This window comes from Carettochelys insculpta, chromosome 1 (assembly GCF_033958435.1).
Source record: "Carettochelys insculpta isolate YL-2023 chromosome 1, ASM3395843v1, whole genome shotgun sequence".
Lineage (NCBI taxonomy): Eukaryota > Metazoa > Chordata > Testudines > Carettochelyidae > Carettochelys > Carettochelys insculpta.
The window spans coordinates 30,876,283-30,895,035 of NC_134137.1; the positions used below are offsets into that span (position 1 = coordinate 30,876,283).

Genomic DNA, 18,753 nt, shown 5'->3' on the forward strand with positions numbered 1-18,753 from the left:
ATATTAAACCAAAACTTATGCTTGCTCATTCCAGGAATTATGGGCACACATCTCTTGTGGGTTTATAACCCATACATTCTTTTTACAAATTCAGTTAATTATGCTTCACTTAAATATACTGTTAGAGCTTTTGCTTACAGGATATTTTTTATAAATATTTCTTTTACAGTGTACATAACTATGCTTTAAAAAAGAAATTATTTTGGAACAAAAAGTATCACTTAAATTGACTGGGTATGCATAAAGAAGGCTCTAAACACAGTTGTCAATGCACAGATGCGCCTACCTCTAGACAGGTCGTCTGTGGAATGTTTCCAGAGATAGCTAATTTGATTGTGTTTTTGTGGACGATTAGGAGGGAATTTCGATAGTTCTTTCGACGCCGAGAAGGGCGCAGGTACTATTGTCATTGCAAAGCCCTTGGATGCAGAGCAGAGGTCGATATATAACATGACTGTGGAGGTCACCGATGGAACAAATGTTGCCACTACTCAGGTACTCAATCATGTTCTTTATGTACATGTTTTTAATTTGCTTGTGGAATTTGTGCAATTTTATAAAATAACTGTGCCATCCACATTAAAAGAATGCCCAGCGAGGGACAAGTTAAATGATTTGGCATTTGATTAATATTTCGAAACATATTTCCACTTGCTTTGCAGAGATACGAATATTTAATACTGCAACCAAAATTCTGTCCCAGGCCTGAGGTTTCCCATATCAGATGGGAAATAGGCACAGATGTTGACAGCACAGATCCGTATCATAGAGAAATGGTCCAGAAGACTTCTACTTACAACAGTGTTTCTTCCATTTGCGTAGATATTATTGTGGAATGCTGTGGAGTATTTGCTGTTTCTTTTCTTTTTTTCTTTTCCTTTTCTTTCTTTTTTTTAAATGTACTTCATACCTCTCAACCTATCAAGGCCTAACTATGGAACATAGTGGCTACGTCTACACGTGAAGCCTACATCGAAGTAGCCTATTTCGATGTGGCGACATCGAAATAGGCTATTTCGATGAATAACGTCTACACGTCCTCCAGGGCTGCCAACGTCGATGTTGAACATCGACGTTGTGCAGCACCACATCGAAATAGGTGCAGCGAGGGAACGTCTACACGCCACAGTAGCACACATCGAAATAAGGGTGCCAGGCACAGCTGCAGACAGGGTCACAGGGCGGACTCAACAGCAAGCCACTCCCTTAAAGGGCCCCTCCCAGACACACTTGCACTAAACAGCACAAGATACACAGAGCCGACAACGAGTTGCAGACCCTGTGCATGCAGCATGAATCCCCCGCTGCAGCAGCAGCAGCCAGAAGCCCTGGGCTAAGGGCTGCTGCCCACGGTGACCATAGAGCCCCACATGGGCTGGAGAGACAGCGTCTCTCAACCCCCCAGCTGATGGCTGCCATGGAGGACCCCACAATTTCGATGTTGCGGGATGCGGATCGTCTACACGGTCCCTACTTCGACGTTGAACGTCGAAGTAGGGCGCTATTCCGATCCCCTCATGAGGTTAGCGACTTCAATGTCTCGCCGCCTAACGTCGAAGTTAACTTCGAAATAGCGCCTGACGCGTGTAGCCGCGACAGGCGCTATTTCGAAGTTGGTGCCGCTACTTCGAAGTAGCGTGCACGTGTAGACGCAGCTAGTATGTGATAAAGAGCCCTAATGTGGGATATGCACAAATTATTCAAGCAGGAATCTTGTGCTGTGGGAGTCCTTCTTTTACTGCCAATGACAGTCTAACCTCAGTTCTCTGTATCTTTATTTCTAATGTCAGTAATTTGCAAAAATAAAAGTAAGGGGATGAATTGTGTGAAGCAGAGACAACTTTGGGAGTAAAAGGAGAGATGTCTGGCAACGTGAGGTATAGATGAGAGGTATGAACTAATTAAGTGCCTTAAGCTCAGAACAACAGCAAGAGTGAAGTGTGCGCAAAGCCTACATTTTAACTGTTAGGATGAAATTTACACAAGAGGAATTATTCTATACAGCACCATCCAGATTAAAGGTAACCTGCAGAGGGAATGAAAAAAAATTAGGTTTGTAGTGTTGTGTCTTCAGAATGCAAATAGATGTCATGGCAGATTTTTTAATTTTTTTTTAATCTTACCATTATCACAAATGTCTGATTTTGGTTGGTTGAGTCGTATATAGTTTTGGAGCACTCTCAGCCTTATTTGGAAAGCTAATCAAAGCCTCAAGCTTCCAAGAATTATGAGCTGTTTAACCCTCACCATTTACAATATTTCCAGTTTGTACTTTTTGATTTATATCTGGACCCTTCGGTGACAGTTAAACAGAAGCTTTGATAGAGGCTTCTAGGAAGCAGACTGAATTTTGTACCTATATTGGCTAGTTCTTTATCCCAACCCTAAATATAACCATAATCTCTGCAGGCCAGACATGTCACATTATATTCCCAATGCAATCACTTATGCTGTTTCTGTGATTTGATTTAGATATAGAACAGTAGGTTATTAAAATGCATGATAAATAACCAAAACAACCAAGAAACACAAACAAAACTGCTTCACACAATGTAAACTGTGCTTCTGAGTGGCTGTCCAACTAAACCCCTGGTTTAATATGCAGGATGTATGGCTGAGTAGTTAGAACATTGGTCTTGGTAAACATCATGGGGCAAGATCAGTTTTTTAATTTTTTTTCTGTTCTTGTACGGTGCCTAACATAGCATAGTTCTGGTCTGTGACTGGGACTCCTAGGTGCTACAGTAATACAAATAATAACAATAATACTAATAATGAATGGGTGCCCTTGACTAAAATCTCTGCTGTGCCACAGGCTTCCTGTGTGATCTTGGGCAAGTCACTTATCTTCTCTATTCCACAGTTTTCCATCTATAAATCAGGGATAGTAGAACTTCCTTAAATCACAGGTATGTTATGAGGATAAGTTTAAACATTGTGAGGTGTTCAGATACTACATTGACAGGAACGATATAAGATAGAGCAATAACTGTAATATCCTGTGTGATATATAATGTTAACTGTTTTTTCCCCAGAAGTTATGTTTTCATGCGTAAACATAGGAATTAAAACCATAAAAATTGTTTTCTCTTAGACGGTGTGGAATAATGTTAGAAGTAAGAATATGTCTTTATAATAGGAGAAAAACTGAAGAATGTTCCATACAGTAACGTTCTATAATTCTCATAAATAAACTGGTGTGAGGGTTTTTATCTGTTTTAAAAGTTTGAATTTGCAAACATAAAACTGATAAAAAGATCTGCGCTATATAACTCCCCTTTGGTTATTGAACAAAACAAGTCCCATGTGTTAAGTCAAATATATCTCATAAAAAGTATTAATAATAAAAACTACTCAGAGTTCTCAGAAGTCTTATTCTGAGACCCCAGGACATTACATTATAGCAATAGAACCACTTGGGTTTTAATGTGACTTAAATATATATATATATATATATTTTCTGGAAGAAGTGGGGAGGAGGTAAGCATTTAGAAAACCCTTCACTTCATTTAAAAAAAAGATAGAGTAATCCCCCAGTATACACGATTTTGATTTGCACTTAACTCACATTAACACAAGTTAAGTGCAAATCAAAAACACTGCATTCCCCCTTCTGGGGGAAGCAGGGGAGAAGCTGAAGACAGCTGCTGCAGTGGGGCTTCTCCCCAGTTTTCCCCAGCTGGAGAGAAGCCACACCAACCATGGCTGTGTGTTCCCCCGGCGTCCCCCAGCTGGGGGATCCAAGAGGGCAGACAGCTTCTAGAGTGAACTTTCTCCCAGCTGGGAGAAACCACACCAACACATCTCTCTACCCGCCCAGCCCCCCCTCCGCCCGCTCCCGGTGGGGGATCTTGGTGGGGAGAGAGCTGCTGCAGCTGGGGCAGCCAGGGAGAAGCCACACCTGGCTCCTGCCAGAGGCGGGGAGCTGGCAGCCAAGCTGCTGCTTTGTTTCTACCTCCCCATCACTTGCAGGACCCAGGAAGCTGACTAGCACATGGTTCCTGCCTGGTTCCTGCTCCCCGCCATTCTAGGAACCAGGAAACTGACCAGCCTGGTTCCAGTCTCCCCCAGCTTGTGCAAAATTTGAATTAAGCAAGGGTTGCAAGGAATGTAAACTCTGCATAACTCAGGGGTCTACTGTACAGGAAACTTCCACCACCCATTCATCCCAGTCGTGTTGTGGTTTAGTACAAAACTTCTGGAGATGTGGCAGACAGAAAAAAGCAATGGATAGACAATATTAAAGAATGGACAGGGATGAGCTTTGCTGCAACTCAAGAATTGGCACTTGACCACCAAAGATTTAGAGACACTGTAAGGAACATTGTCATGAAGACGCCCAAATGACCTCGGTCAAGGGACTGATGATGATTTTCATCATGCTTAATGGAACCATATTTCCTTTTATTCCACAGTAGTTGTTCTTCCTTTATCTTTCTTACATTTGGTGTGTTACACTGTCAGAAATGGTAAAAGACATTGTAAAAATACCAAAGATTTTCAGTTCAGTAATATGGTCAGGAATGAAGACCTGCATAACAGCTTCAGTTTGTTCAGTAGTAGTACCATGCATTTATTAAGTTTGGATAAACTATTCTGACTTTTTTCAACCCATTTCTCTGCACACTGTGTGTAGCAGCCTAGTAAGAGGGTGGGGAAAAATCTGTTTTGTGTTATAGATTAGTCTTTGTGGAGGCGAGAGAAAGCACTTAAAAATCCAAGAAGAGCTGAAAGCTTCCCACATAAAATTAAAGGATGTTTGTGGGAGGAGGGGGAAATGATGTCAAGTTACAGAAATCCATGTATGTTTGTGAGTGAGACACTATTTGTGTTAATATACTGTTCCGAGTAACCATGTTGCCCCTTCATCAAGGCTGCAACCTCCACATTTTATGGCAGTAAAGATCTATTTTAATTCATTCTTGCTACCATCTGAGCATTGTGGCCACAGTAGTTGTGAGGGAGGAATATTGATTTACTTGATATAGTATTGGACTGTGACTAGGTGGTACATATTAGATTGATTAACTTCTGGGAAGGCAAAGCCAGGGAGGAGATTTGTTTTTGGTTGTTTTTTTTTAAACTCTGCTTTAAACATCATTGCTGAAGGCGGTGAGATAATTTATTAAATCTGACGTTGTACATCATGCCTGAGTTCATGAGAAATGGGCTTATTGAAGGTATTGCCTGGTCACTGGTCCTTGTGGAACATCTGCTGTCCCCACACTTGGATGAAACCAGGAAGCCATGACCCTTAGACTCTGCTTCAGACATAGGTCATAAGATTTAATCTTGATAATGGAGAATATATTGCCCACCGCTGAACAAAGAGGGGCTTCTGCTGGCAGGGTATCAATTTAATGTACCCTCTTCCCAACTTCATTCTCAGTAATGACAAGTTGTGATGAAATAGAGCAGGCCGGAAAACAGAAATTCTTTCCCATGAAAAATTTGGCATCTAAAAAAAAACATCAGAGATCAGAACAAAATGTCAGGTTTTTTTCCCTTTGTTTCCTGTTTTTATTTGTTCAGTTTTTTTTATTTCTGGGGGTATTTTTTAATCAGGGATTTTGAGAAAAAAATAATTTTAGAACTAAAGAAGAAAGGTTATGGTTTTTGGCTACCTACCTAGAAATGTCTTGTGAATTGTACAAGAACCATACAACCCAAATGCTGCAGAAGCAAAGAAAGGGGGAGCTCAGCCTCCCTATTTATTTCTCCTGCAGTACAGGGTATGAAGCGCTATAGATTCTGGTAACAGAGGCCCCCTGGGGAGAGACTAGAATCAGGGTGCCCAGCCTGGTTGCCCTTCTGGAAACCTTTCAGGCACTGCAAGTAGCCAGAGAGCCTCGTTTTCCAACAAAACTTTCTAAACTGTAAAAATCTATCAGAAAATCACTTAGATTTATAAAAATCTAATCAGGAATCACACTTCTCCAATATTTCGGGTAGCAAATCTATTGTCAGATCTCCCTTAAGATGCTAATATCTATGGCTACATCTATATAGCATGCTGCTGCCGGCAAGGTCATGCAAATGGGGGCACTCAAGAGTGCAAATGAGGCACTTATTTACAAATCGTGCACCTCATTTTCATACTCTTATGTTTTCGCTGTCCCAGCAGCGGCTTCTGTCACCACAAACCAAGCCATGCGGGCACTTCCAAGTTTGATGCTTTGAAGTTGCCATGGGGGGAATTGGCCTAATAAAGATAGTTAAAGAAAGTTAAGACCAAAGTAGATTGTGAAGAACTTCAAAAGGATCTCACAATACTGAGTTATTGGGCAACAAAATGGAAAATGAAATGTAATGTGGATAAATGTAAAGTAATGAACATTGGAAAAAAATAACCCCAACTACAAATGCAGTATGACGTGGACTAATTTAGCTATAACTCACCAGGAAAGAGTTTTTGTAGTCATCGTGGATAGTTCTCTGAAACATCCACGCAGTGTGCAGCAGCAGTCAAAAAAGAAAGCAGGATGTTAGGAATCATTAAGAAAGGGATAGGGAATAAAACAGAATATCTTATTGCCCTTATATAACACCAACGTGTTCCCATATGTTGAATCCTGCATAAAGATGTGGTCTCCTCATCTCAAAAAAGATATATTGGCATTAGAAAAGGTTCAGTAAAGGGCAGTTAAAATGATTAGGGGTTTGGAACAGGTCCCATATGAAGAGAGATTAAAGAGACTAGGACTCTTCAGCTTAGAAGAGAGGAGACTAAGGTGGGGCATGGTAGCAGTATATAAAATTATGAGTGGTGTGGAAAAAGTGAACAAGGAAAATTATTTACTTGTTCTCATAATATCAGAACTAGAGGACACCAAATGAAGTTGGTGGGCATCAGGTTTAAAACAAAACAAGTAAGTTCTTCACACAGCACAGTCAACCTGTGGAACTCTTTGCCAGAGGAGGCTGTGCAAGCTAGAACTACAAAAGGGTTTAAAAAAGAACTAGATAAATTCATGGAGGTTAGGTCCATTAATGGCTGTTAGCCAGGATGTATAAAGAATGGTGTCCCTAGCCTCTCTTTGTCAGAAGCTGGAGATGGATGGCAGGAGAGAGATAGCAGGTATGAATGAAGCAAGGTCCACTCCCTCTGGGGTACCTGGTTTTGGCCACTGTTGGCAGACAGAATACTAGGCTGGATGGACCTTTGGTCTGACCCAATATGGCTGTTCCTGTGTTCTTATGACATTGCTTTTAGTTTTTGTCCCTTTTGCTAGTTGCTCCTCTTGTTTTTTGGCTTGCTTAATTATACTTCTACACTTGACTTGCCAGAGTTTATGTTCCTTTCTATTTTCCTCAGAATGAATTGACTTCTAATTTTTAAGGGTTGCCTTTTTGTTCCATACTACCTCTTTTGCCCTCCTGTTTAACCATGGTGACATTTTGGGGTCCTCTTACTTTTTTGGGACGGCATATATTTAGTTTGAGCCTCTGGTGCGGTGGTTTTAAGCCATTTCCTTGCAGCTTGCTGGCATTTCAGAAACACAGCTTCATTTTGGTATTTGTAATGAAAGTTTTATTCTTGTGATTCGTAGAACAATGAAAACTCAGAAGGGTCAAAAACCCAACAGTACAGGAAAAAAGTCTATATTTTTTTAAAATAATAAATCACTTTATTTATATAACAATGTCATGATTTTGGGTGGTTTGGTTCAGACTTTGTTTAGGGGCTTGGTTCAGAAAGTTTATGGGCTGGCAAAACTACAGTTTCCTTATTCTACACGGTTTTCTTTGCTCAATATTTGTAGTTCCTGTCAAAAACACTTTTGCCTAGTCCAGCCAAATTGTCTGCTGGTTGAATGAGCCTCGGCAGAGCTGTTGTTCATGGTCTTTTCCCTCCTCTCTGCAGAAAGCCTTGGAATTTTTCTGCTCATTAGAATCCTTTAGATGGCACCTTCAGGATGTAGAACTTCTCTTTGTGCAGGGCACATGTTTATTTTAGGAAATAGTTTTTCTGAAGCAAATGCCTAATAAATCATAGTGCTCTTTCACGCAAGAAGGAGGTTGTAGCGGCAAAATGGTGAAAGGGTTGCCTTCAACCGGCAGTGGCTCTGGGTCAAAAGGTAGGGGAGGCATCATCACTCTATAGCTCTGCATGTTCACATTAATTAGAGACTTTCTTAAAATGTCTTTCAGACTGCTATCAGAGTGCCAGTTTTTTAAACAAACTGAGCCTTTATTTAAATCCCTTTTTCTCGCTGTCTCCTAATGGCATGGGTGGTGCATAGTCGAAATCACAGTCAGAGGTTTTCCCATATGAATCACAGTTCCGGAAGACTTAGCTGTGCTGTTAAGTTAGTAGCTATGAGTAGTATACAGATCCAAGAGGCAACTGTTTTGTTTTAATGCATTTCTTTATATTTCTGAGTGTGACAGTCCCCAGAATCACCAACCTTCTCATGCCACAACCCCAGCATTAACTTGTCTCATGTCAGTCTATAAAGTGGAGCCTGCGTGTGATTTGTTTTTTCCATTTCAACATAAATTCAGAGACATGTTAGAGTGAGAATGACTGGCCATGGAGGATGGCAGAGGAAGTGCTTGTTGTTGTATGAAAAGTTTAGAAAAGGGGGAGGGGTGCTTTTCAGGATGTAGCAAATAAACCTGTGTGGTAACACTCTTGAAAGCAATATTAAATCAAAGTAGGTTCTCGAAACACTTACAAAAGCATAAGCTGAGTTGAAGCAATTCAAGCACTTAATAGGTTGTACAACAACATAGTGCCCTGACCAAGCAAATTAGCCCAAGAGGATTCTTCCAGCCTCAAATATCTGCAAAGCAGCTCCTGGCATATGTCCAGTTTTTATTCAGCTATGTTTTGCTTCGACCAGTAGTATTTGTGATGGGCAACATTAAAAACAGCTTTAGAGAGACTTCCTGCATTGGGCTTTGTTCAGCTTTGATTTGATTGTATTTCTCTGGGCTTGTCACTTGCCATTTTGAATACAAAGTCTCTGGTAATGCTCTGAGAGTTACTTTGCCTAATTTATAAGCTTGGAGCTCTGCAAGGTCCTTTATTTGAAATTTGCTTTAACTGTGGGAAATAGGAAGTGAGGAAGGAGAAGGAGATCTTTTATTGCAAGACGCTTGTTCAGACTGTCAATGAGACAGCAGACAATGTGGCCAGAAACGGGCAGGCTTTTGTAGAGCCTGTTACATATTGGAAAAGATATTAGCTGTCAAGGGTATCTGGGCAAGGATCGCTATGCTGGAAGTTTGTTTTATGAGGGGGGATAAAGTCTTCCAGCTAATGTTTGCATATGAGAAGAGTTTTTACTGGTGATCTCAGTAAAGAGGAGTGCCTGAGGCCATCACTGCTTAACAGAAAGCAAGCATTAAACATTTTCATTGCCTCTCACTGAGAAGATGGAACATAGAACTTTGAAAATCAGACTTTCATTTTAGATAATAGGTATTGTGACTGCACAATACCTACAGCATTAACGTTTACCTCCTTCCAAACTGACAACAGCTTTGGGCAACTGCTGCTAGTATATACATGTTTTTAAAAGCCAGACCTGATGTGTACCAGGGAATGTTTGTCTGACTACCATCTTCCTTGACCCATGAAGTGAAAGTAATGAATGAGAGATTTATTCATGTCAGATTTTCAGTTTGGAAAAAAATAAAAGGTTTCGAAACACAGACATACACACAAACACACACACACAGGTTTAGCCTTGGATCCAATTCTGTTGGTAAGACTTAAGACTTAATTCTTATAAAAATACAAGACACTTCCCTTACTGCAAGATGGTTAGGATTTCAGGTTTCAAAAATGAAATCCTGGCTGCATTGAAGTCAATGGGAGGTTTGTCAGCAAGGTCATGATTTCACTCCTCGACTTCAACGCAATTCTGGAAATACCAGTGTATTTGAGTAACTTTACTCACACAAGTATGCTGATTGAATTCAGTTCAGCTCATTTCATGTTATCCACATATGTATAATCAAGAACCCGTTGTGTATATGCGGTGTTCATGTCACCTTAACATTTCTCCGTTCTTCAAAAGGATTCCTCCCCGTGCCCAACTAATTTTTATTCTATAAAATTCACCCAGAATAGCCGGAAATCTGCCAGGAAAGAACGTTATACAGAGACAGGAGTAATAAGGAACTGAGTCAAAAATAGACCTCAGAGTTGAATGATCTGGATTCTGTTCCCAACCCTGCCCCAGGTCCCTTGTATGATAATGAATAAGTAATTTAACAGCCTGTTCCATGCCTCAATGGGTCATAGTTGAAGATGTCACATTCCGGATGAACAGCTGAGATACAGGGCAGATACCTCGGTCTGGTGGTTATTTTTCCATCACACATACCAAGCAAGTAACAAAAGTAAATTTCTGTCTCACCTCACTGGTTAATAAGAAGTCCAGACTGTAGTTTGCTAAGACATTCCAGCACTCATTTCACTACCCAGACAGTAGACTTTATGAGGATGAGTTGTTTAAAACCAGTTTCCTCAAAGGGTCCTTTTAATCTGTCTTATAATAATGAATATGGTCTCATAGCCAGATCCAGATAAAACTCAGATCTTATCTAATAACTATGCTATTGCCAATCCTGTACTACCTAATATTTATAAGAAAAAAAGAAAGAGGAGAGAGTGAACATAGTTAAAGTTCTTGGATCAGGTTTGTAGCAGTGATATTACAACTGCTGGCTGGTAAAGTCCCTGGCAGCTTCCAGCACATTGGAAGGTTCTCAAACCATTGATTGGGATGCTCCATAGTTGTAGAAGTCTAGGTCAAAATGGAGATGCTTCTAGGATCCTTTATACCATTTTCCTAGTAGGAAGAACTGTTCCTAGTCTTAGTTTGTGGAAAGTTACAGGCACCAGATGGATACAGGGTCACATGAGCAAGTCACAAGTCAAGTCCTTGCTTGCTTTGATGACTCATAGGAGTAGCCATTACCAATATTCTGGCTAGACTATCTAAAGCAGGCGTGTCCAGCCTGCGGGCCGCATGTGGCCCTGGACAGCTAGTAATGCGGCCCCACAAGATCGTAAACTTTTAACATTGTTATGTGATTTATATACATTAACTATATTATATATTTTATATGCAGCCCAAGACAATTCCTCTTCACTCAGTGCAGGCCAGGCAAGCCAAAAGGTTGGACACCCATGATCTAAAGGAAAGCTCACTGGGTGGGGAAAAGCTTGTTTTATGGCCAAAAAGATTTATTCATAATTTTATGGCTGCACTGGCTACGTCTACACGTGAAGCCTACATCGAAATAGGCTATTTCGATGAATAACGTCTACACGTCCTCCAGGGCTGGCAACCTCGATGTTCAACTTTGACGTTGCGCGGCACCACATCGAAATAGGCGCTGCGAGGGAACGTCTACATGCCAAAGTAGCACACATCAAAATAAAGGTGCCAGGCACAGCTGCAGACAGGGTCACAGGGCGGACTCAACAGCAAGCCGCTCCCTTAAAGGGACCCTCCCAGACACAGTTGCACTAAACAACACAAAATACACAGAGCTGACAACTGGTTGCAGACCCTGTGCCTGCAGCATGGATCCCCAGCTGCCGCAGCAGCAGCCAGAAGCCCTGGGCTAAGGGCTGCTGCCCACGGTGACCATAGAGCCCCGCAGGGGCTGGAGAGAGAGCGTCTCTCAACCCCTCAGCTGATGGTCGCCATGGTGGACCCCGCTATTTCGAAGTTGCGGGACGCGCAACGACTACACGGTCCCTACTTCGATGTTGAACGTCGAAGTAGGGCGCTATTCCTATCCCCTCATGAGGTTAGCGACTTCGACGTCTCGCCGCCTAACGTCGAAGTTAACTTCGAAATAGCGCCCGGCGCGTGTAGCCGTGATGGGCGCTATTTCGAAGTTAGTGCCGCTACTTCAAAGTAGCGTGCACGTGTAGACACGGCTACTGAGTGTTAATTGTTTTGTGGGTGTTGCCCCGGGATCAAACATACTTGAAATACTGGTACAAAGTCAATATTCATAACTTTATATACAAAGATGATGCATGCATACTAACAGGATAATCATATTTGATAGATTGCAACTTTTCCACATAACATACTTGGAACATGAATTCTTGCAGTGGTTTAACCGTGGCAATATTAATTATATAAATGATCATACCACAGCACACTACCCTTCTACCTGCTGTTTTTTCCCATCTGTAGAATGAGTTTAATATTAGTTATCTACCCCCCAGAAGTTTTGTGAGGCTTAATGGGGTACCGTCAGTTTAAGTATCATAATATGTGGTTTTAATAAGTAACTCCAAAGATTACTAGAATGTAAAGAATTTGGAAAAAAACATTTTATAGCTTGTCCCATGTGGGGATCAGGTAAACTCTTTGACTGTGTCTACACTTGCCCCCTTCTTAGACGGGGGCATGGTAATCAGGGTGATGGGAGATTACTAATCAAGTGCTGCAGTGCATATGCAGCACTTCATTAGGCTAATTCTCCCCTGTGGCAAAGTCAAACTACCAACATTTTGAGGAGTAAAGGCACTTCAAAGTGCCCGCAGCTACACGTCATGCCAGTGCTTCAAAGTTTGACACTTCAGAGTTGCTGCGGGGGCAAATTTGAGTAATGAAGTGCTTCATATGCATCGCAGCGCATGATTAGTAATCTCCAATCACCCTGATTACCGTGCCCCCTTTGAAGAAGGAGGCAAATGTAGATCTAGCCGTTGTGTATAACAATTTTTCCCTTGCATAGTGAGTTTCCGCTGTTTTTATTTGGGTGGGGAGAGGACTTTCACACAGCAATGTGGGAGATAATATGATTTTAAATAATGTAGGAACAATTGATTATAAATCCACAGTACCTTGGCAGGTATATAAAGGGGCAGATGATAATACTCAAAATTTATTTTAACTCCATTTTAATAGACTAAATTTCAAGTAAATTATGTCGTCTTCAGTCATTAATGTTGGTAATACACTTTAAGCTCTCCAGATGGGAAGGTGTATAGGAATACAAAGTACATAATAATAAATACCTATTGCACTATGGATCACTTAACACACTGTTAAAATGCAGCCATCTCTAGGTAAGAGGATGGCAACAATTAAATGCCAACTATCAAGATTTCATAACAGTTCAGGGCAGAAAGTGAAAAGACAACCAGCTTATCCATAAAACTACCATGAACATTTGAAGTGAAAAAATTCATGGGACTTTTAATGACCACAGCTAATTAGGATCTTAGTTTTATTTCTTAGCCAAGGCAATCACGTCAATGCTTCCTAACAGTGTGCTGGATCATTGGTTCATTGCTGTATTAGAGAAAATGTGACTGAATAAATCACTGCTATGATTTACTGTAGCATCTTGGTTTCCATTTTATTCTTTTGATATTGATCCAGCTCAGCACTGCTTAGTTTATGAGACTGAGAGAGATCAGAGAGTTGTAATTCTACAATCAAGGTGGTGAACAAAGGCATGTACACATCATTGGACTGGGATATCACAACCACTTTCACCTCAGTGGAATCAGAAATCCTGCACATAAATGCTGAGTGGGAAATAACCATACGTATTGTATAATCTTATATAACAGGGGTCAGCAACCCCTGGCATGGGTGTCATGGTAGCACATGAGAAAATTTTCGTTGGCACATGAGGTGGGAGCTCAGTCCTGCCCTGCCTCCCCGTGCAGCCAGGAACTTGCTCAAAGTCATGCAGCCTGTGCATAAACAAAAGACCAGGTAATAATACCAACCACCACCCAAATGGTAAAGCTCTGCACCTTACTTCATTTACCAATGAAGCAGTTGTAAGGAGGACTGTTAGTGGTCCTCTAAAGTATCATCAGCACTCTGACTGTACATAGGGCTCAAAAGGTTAAATTTCAGCATTCTCCCTTGGAAACGTTGCTGACCCCTGTTATACAACATAGTCACAATGGTATTAGTGGTTAATATCCCTATTGTAGCAAATAAATTCAGTGCTGTTAACCACATTTACATAACCATTGTTTCCAACAGAGAGTATGGAGTGAGCTAACAAACTGTAGCCTTATTACAAAATATACTCAAACGGCAACATGCAGAGATCCCAAAATTAATGTAATCTGTGCTGTAATAATAGCTGTGCAATCTGATACAGTCAACATTTCATTGAAATTCTGTTTAACGTTTGAAAAGTATTTGCTTGTCAATTAGAATGTCTAACGTTACTGAAGTGTAACCCTTCTGTTAATGTCAGGTGCCTGCCAGAAGGGCCAGGTTCAGTTCTTAGGGGTTTTCTGTCAATGATGCAACTAGTCGGCTCGAGCCCCCACCCAGTGACCTGGGACAATCTCACCCCACTTGCTGGGTGCCTGTAAGGCAGTTCTTCCCCTCTCACAAGCACAGAGTCTGAGACAGAAACAGCATGTTTAATAACAATAGCCTATCCCAAGTTTACACAGTGACGCATACAGTGACACAATATGTCTAAACAAAGGAGAGAGAAACCCTTTTAACAAGGTACCATCCCAATACTTTCTAGAAACAAGTCTTTTGCTGAGGGCTCTTTGCCTCTGCCCCACACACACGTATAGGGCATACCTCTCACAGTGCAGTCCAAGACCCAGGCTACGTCTACACGTGAAGCCTACATCAAAATAGCTTATTTCGATGTAGCAACATCGAAATAGGCTATTTCGATGAATAACGTCTACACGTCCTCCAGGGCTGGCAATGTCGGTGTTCAACTTTGACGTTGCGTGGCACCACATCGAAATAGGCGCAGCGAGGGAACGTCTACACGCCAAAGTAGCACACATCGAAATAAGGGTGCCAGGCACAGCTGCAGACAGGGTCACAGGGCGGACTCAACAGCAAGCCGCTCCCTTAAAGGGCCCCTCCCAGACACAGTTGCACTATACAACACAAGATACACAGAGCCTACAACTGGTTGCAGACCCTGTGCCTGCAGCATGGATCCCCAGCTGCCGCAGCAGCAGCCAGAAGCCCTGGGCTAAGGGCTGCTGCCCATGGTGACCATAGAGCCCCGCAGGGGCTGGAGAGAGAGCATCTCTCAACCCCCCAGCTGATGGCCGCCATGGAGGACCCGGCAATTTCGACTTTGCGGGACGCAGATCGTCTACACGGTCCCTACTTCGACGTTGAACGTCGAAGTAGGGCGCTATTCCGATCCCCTCATGAGGTTAGCGACTTCGACGTCTCGCCGCCTAACGTCGAAGTTAACTTCGAAATAGCGCCCGACGCGTGTAGCCGCGACGGGCGCTATTTCGAAGTTAGTGCCGCTACTTCGAAGTAGTGTGCACGTGTAGACACAGCTCCAGAGTCCACAGGTACATCACCATGGCAGTGCTAGCTGTCCACAGCTTCCCGCTGGCTGCCTCATGATGACTGCCACCTACTGGCTGCCTGTCCACAGCTTCCCACCAACTGCTAGCCACTTGCTGCTGCTCCTACCAGCCAGCCACCAGTCACACTCTCTGCTGTAGATTTGGCCTGAGGCAAAACCCTGTGATTTCAGCTCCTATAGGCCTCAGATACCATCCTGCAATTTCAGCTCTCAGCATCTATGGAAGTAGAGTCTCACAAAAAATACAAACACTAGCATCTAACTCTATCATTTTAGCAGCAAGAGAAGGCTAATCAAATCAGGCAGGCACACACTCTGCTTTGCAAAGCTTTAGACCAGGGGAGCCCTGTACAATCCATGTGTTATGCAGTTATGATGACTGCCCTGTCTCCCACAATGACTTTGAGCATTGGTGAGATTTCACAATTCTTATGCTGAGTATTAGCATAAATTGTGATTTTACAACAATGTGTTTACAATAGACAAAATTCCATTGCTTCCTTGCTACCCATCAGGCTTTGTTTGCAAGGTATCACATATGCACACCTTTGCATTCTCATGCAAATGATCTCTGGGAGACACATTCCTCCCAACCTTCAACAGCATTGAGTTCCTGCTGGCACATTCCTTACAGAAGTATGACAAATCTCTTGCCCACTAATTAAATCAGTATCAAAATAAATCACTTTTCCTTATAGTCTGTGTTAACATTGCACCATAATATAATTATGCTGCTTTGCAGTAGAATGTGTTAAAGGTTGAAGTGTCATGGTTGTTAGAATGTTCTATTTGAATAGTTTTCATATTAAGTGTTAGACGGTGAAGATCATTTTCCCATTATCTTCTTCTACATTCAAGTTGCTTCAGTGTCTCTTTGCTAAAAAAAAAGGAGTAAGTTTTGGGCAGCTAACCTTATACTGTGTGTGTATGTGTGTGTGTAGCAGAACTTGGGAACACATCTTTTGTTTTTTTTTTTAAATTCCAAACGTTTTCCCGTGCTTTAAGACATCTAAAACCCCTAAGTGCTACATCATTTTTAAGGATTCATTTATCTCGGTAAGGTTAGAAACATACCCCGATATATCATGTATGTTAACAAAAATAAAACTGTGATGAGTATGGGAGATTTGTCATCGTTGTAGGTCTCATTCCATATGTTACCCCTACTATAGTTCTCTCTCTCTCTCACCCACCAACAAATAACATAATACATCTTCATATCTCCATAATCTATCAAAGATTGAACTTTCCCAAATACATGATCACATGCTAAATCCTTTCTAAAAGCTTTAAGTCAGGGGTCAACAAACTTTTTACATTGGGCTCCGCTTTTGGTCCCTGCAATTAACAGCTCCCCCCAACACACCACCACCAGCATCTGTCTAATGCAATCCAAACCTGTGGAAATTTCAGTCATGTTCATATGAAAAAAAAACAAAACATTTTTTGGCAAGTGTAAGAAAATAAGTCTGTAGAATATAAAAACTTTATTAATATATAAATAAATTAAATAAATAAATAAATAAACAGTAATATATTGCAACATGTATAATGAGATGAATGAGTCTGACACATAGCCAATCGTGCTGCACTTCCCCTTATGAAATTTCATGCTCTTACCCCCTCAGGTTGCTCATCCCTGCTTTAAGTTGTAGACCAATGCATCACAACTGCTTTTTAGTCCCCAGCTAGTTCATTGTGACTGGAGTTTGCAATTGCTTGTGTTCCGTCTGGTAAAGCATTGCTTCCAAATGTGGAAATCTAAAGTTTCATATCCCTCTCAGCCCAACATCTTTTCATGTTACACTGGTGTAATAGATGAAGTAATTTTTCTTCCACTAAAACAAAAAGCATGAGACTTGGTCTACACTATGCAGGTAAGTCGATTGCAGATACACAATTCTAACTATAGGAGTTGTGTCACTGTAATCGCCTTATCTGGTGTCAACTTACCTGGGTGTTCTCACTAAGGAAGGTCGGGAGAGTTTGTGCTGTCCATCTCTTGTATTCCTCGCTGTCACTGACTGACAACCCTGATAAGTTGATTTTGCTCCATCAGGTGTGTGAAATCAAACTTTCTGGTAACATCCACGAAGCTAAGGTCTTTATAGAAATCCCAAATTCAAAAATACTAAGTCATTCCAATTACTGCCAGAAACCTAGATGTTGTGGATCTCTTGTTTACACCACGAATGATCCTCTCTAGGGTAGATCATTTTAGTTAAGATCAAATTGCTTTCCCATAGATGCACCTACTATTTATTTTGATTGTGGAGGTGATTTTAACATCAAATAATGCCTCTGGAATTCTCTTCCTAGCATGTACATTTCTGTAAAGCAAAATATATTTCTGGGTGCCTGTTTAGTGAACTGACTTTACTTCAACAGCTGTTTGTCACAGATGCTTTATTGATTTATTTATTTCATATTGACTGTAGGTACTTATCAAAGTATTGGATAACAACGATAATGGCCCGGAATTCTCTCACCCAAATTATGATGTCACAATCTCAGAGGACATTCTCCCTGATACAGAGATACTGCAGGTTGAAGCTATAGACAGAGATGAGAAACACAAGTTGAGCTACACTATTCACAGCAGCATTGATGCAGTCAGCATGAGAAAATTCAGAATTGATCCCAGCACAGGAGTACTATACACGGCTGAGAGATTAGACCATGAAGCTCAAGATAAGCACATCCTTAATGTAATGGTAAGAACGGAATATAAGCGGGGTTCCTAGAACACAATCATGCTGTTTAAACTCTTTGTTTGCTTTAGTCTTTGGATAAGCAAAGAACTTTTGGTCTGTTAAGATGTAATTAATGTAATCTTTTCCTGCGCTGATATGCATTGATTTTATATTTTTAATGTAAGCTCTGCAAGACTTATTACCAAATCATTTTATCTAACATGAAATAATTTTCTATCTTGAGGGTGAACAGGCAAGAAAAGTTTTGTCTCAACATCATTTGAGACAATTTTTAGAGATCCTGAAGAGAAGCAAAGAAGTTGTTTGAGAAGTCAGGCACAGAAGAATAGCTTTCTTGACATTCACAATACTGCAGCCTGTGGAAGCATGGCAGCATGATTTATTGTTTACTTATATGAGTTTATTTCACAGGAGTAGATAGTCATATACCAAATAGCTTTCAGGTACATTTCCAGACATTGGAATAGGCAGAGAAAAAAAATAATGGTTGGTTTGTGTGTTCAATGTGCTTAAATTGTAGACCTGAAGTTGCTCTGTTTTGATGTGAAGGTTGAATATTATGAAGTACAGGTTAATTTCAAAATGAAAACCTCAATTAGTTTAAACACATTAATCTCCTAATTTTCTTTAGCGATCTTAAGAGCCCTGAACGATAAGCCCATTGAAACGCCACTTGTAGCTAGTTAGATGGAAAGCAAGCTTTAGGAGGAAACAACTT

The 18,753-nt window shown here is 41.1% G+C and overlaps 1 protein-coding gene across 3 annotated transcripts in view; it reads left to right on the forward strand.

The window, feature by feature from the left end:
- The window catches only part of FAT3 (FAT atypical cadherin 3), a 670,845-nt gene that overhangs the window by 489,516 nt on the left and 162,576 nt on the right, over positions 1–18,753 (forward strand). For all 3 annotated transcript variants that reach the window (XM_074984005.1, XM_074984012.1, XM_074984020.1), the window contains exons 7-8: positions 356–495; positions 17,760–18,035. In XM_074984005.1, coding sequence (XP_074840106.1) covers positions 356–495; positions 17,760–18,035 — 416 coding nt within the window. The remainder of the gene's footprint in view (positions 1–355; positions 496–17,759; positions 18,036–18,753) is intronic.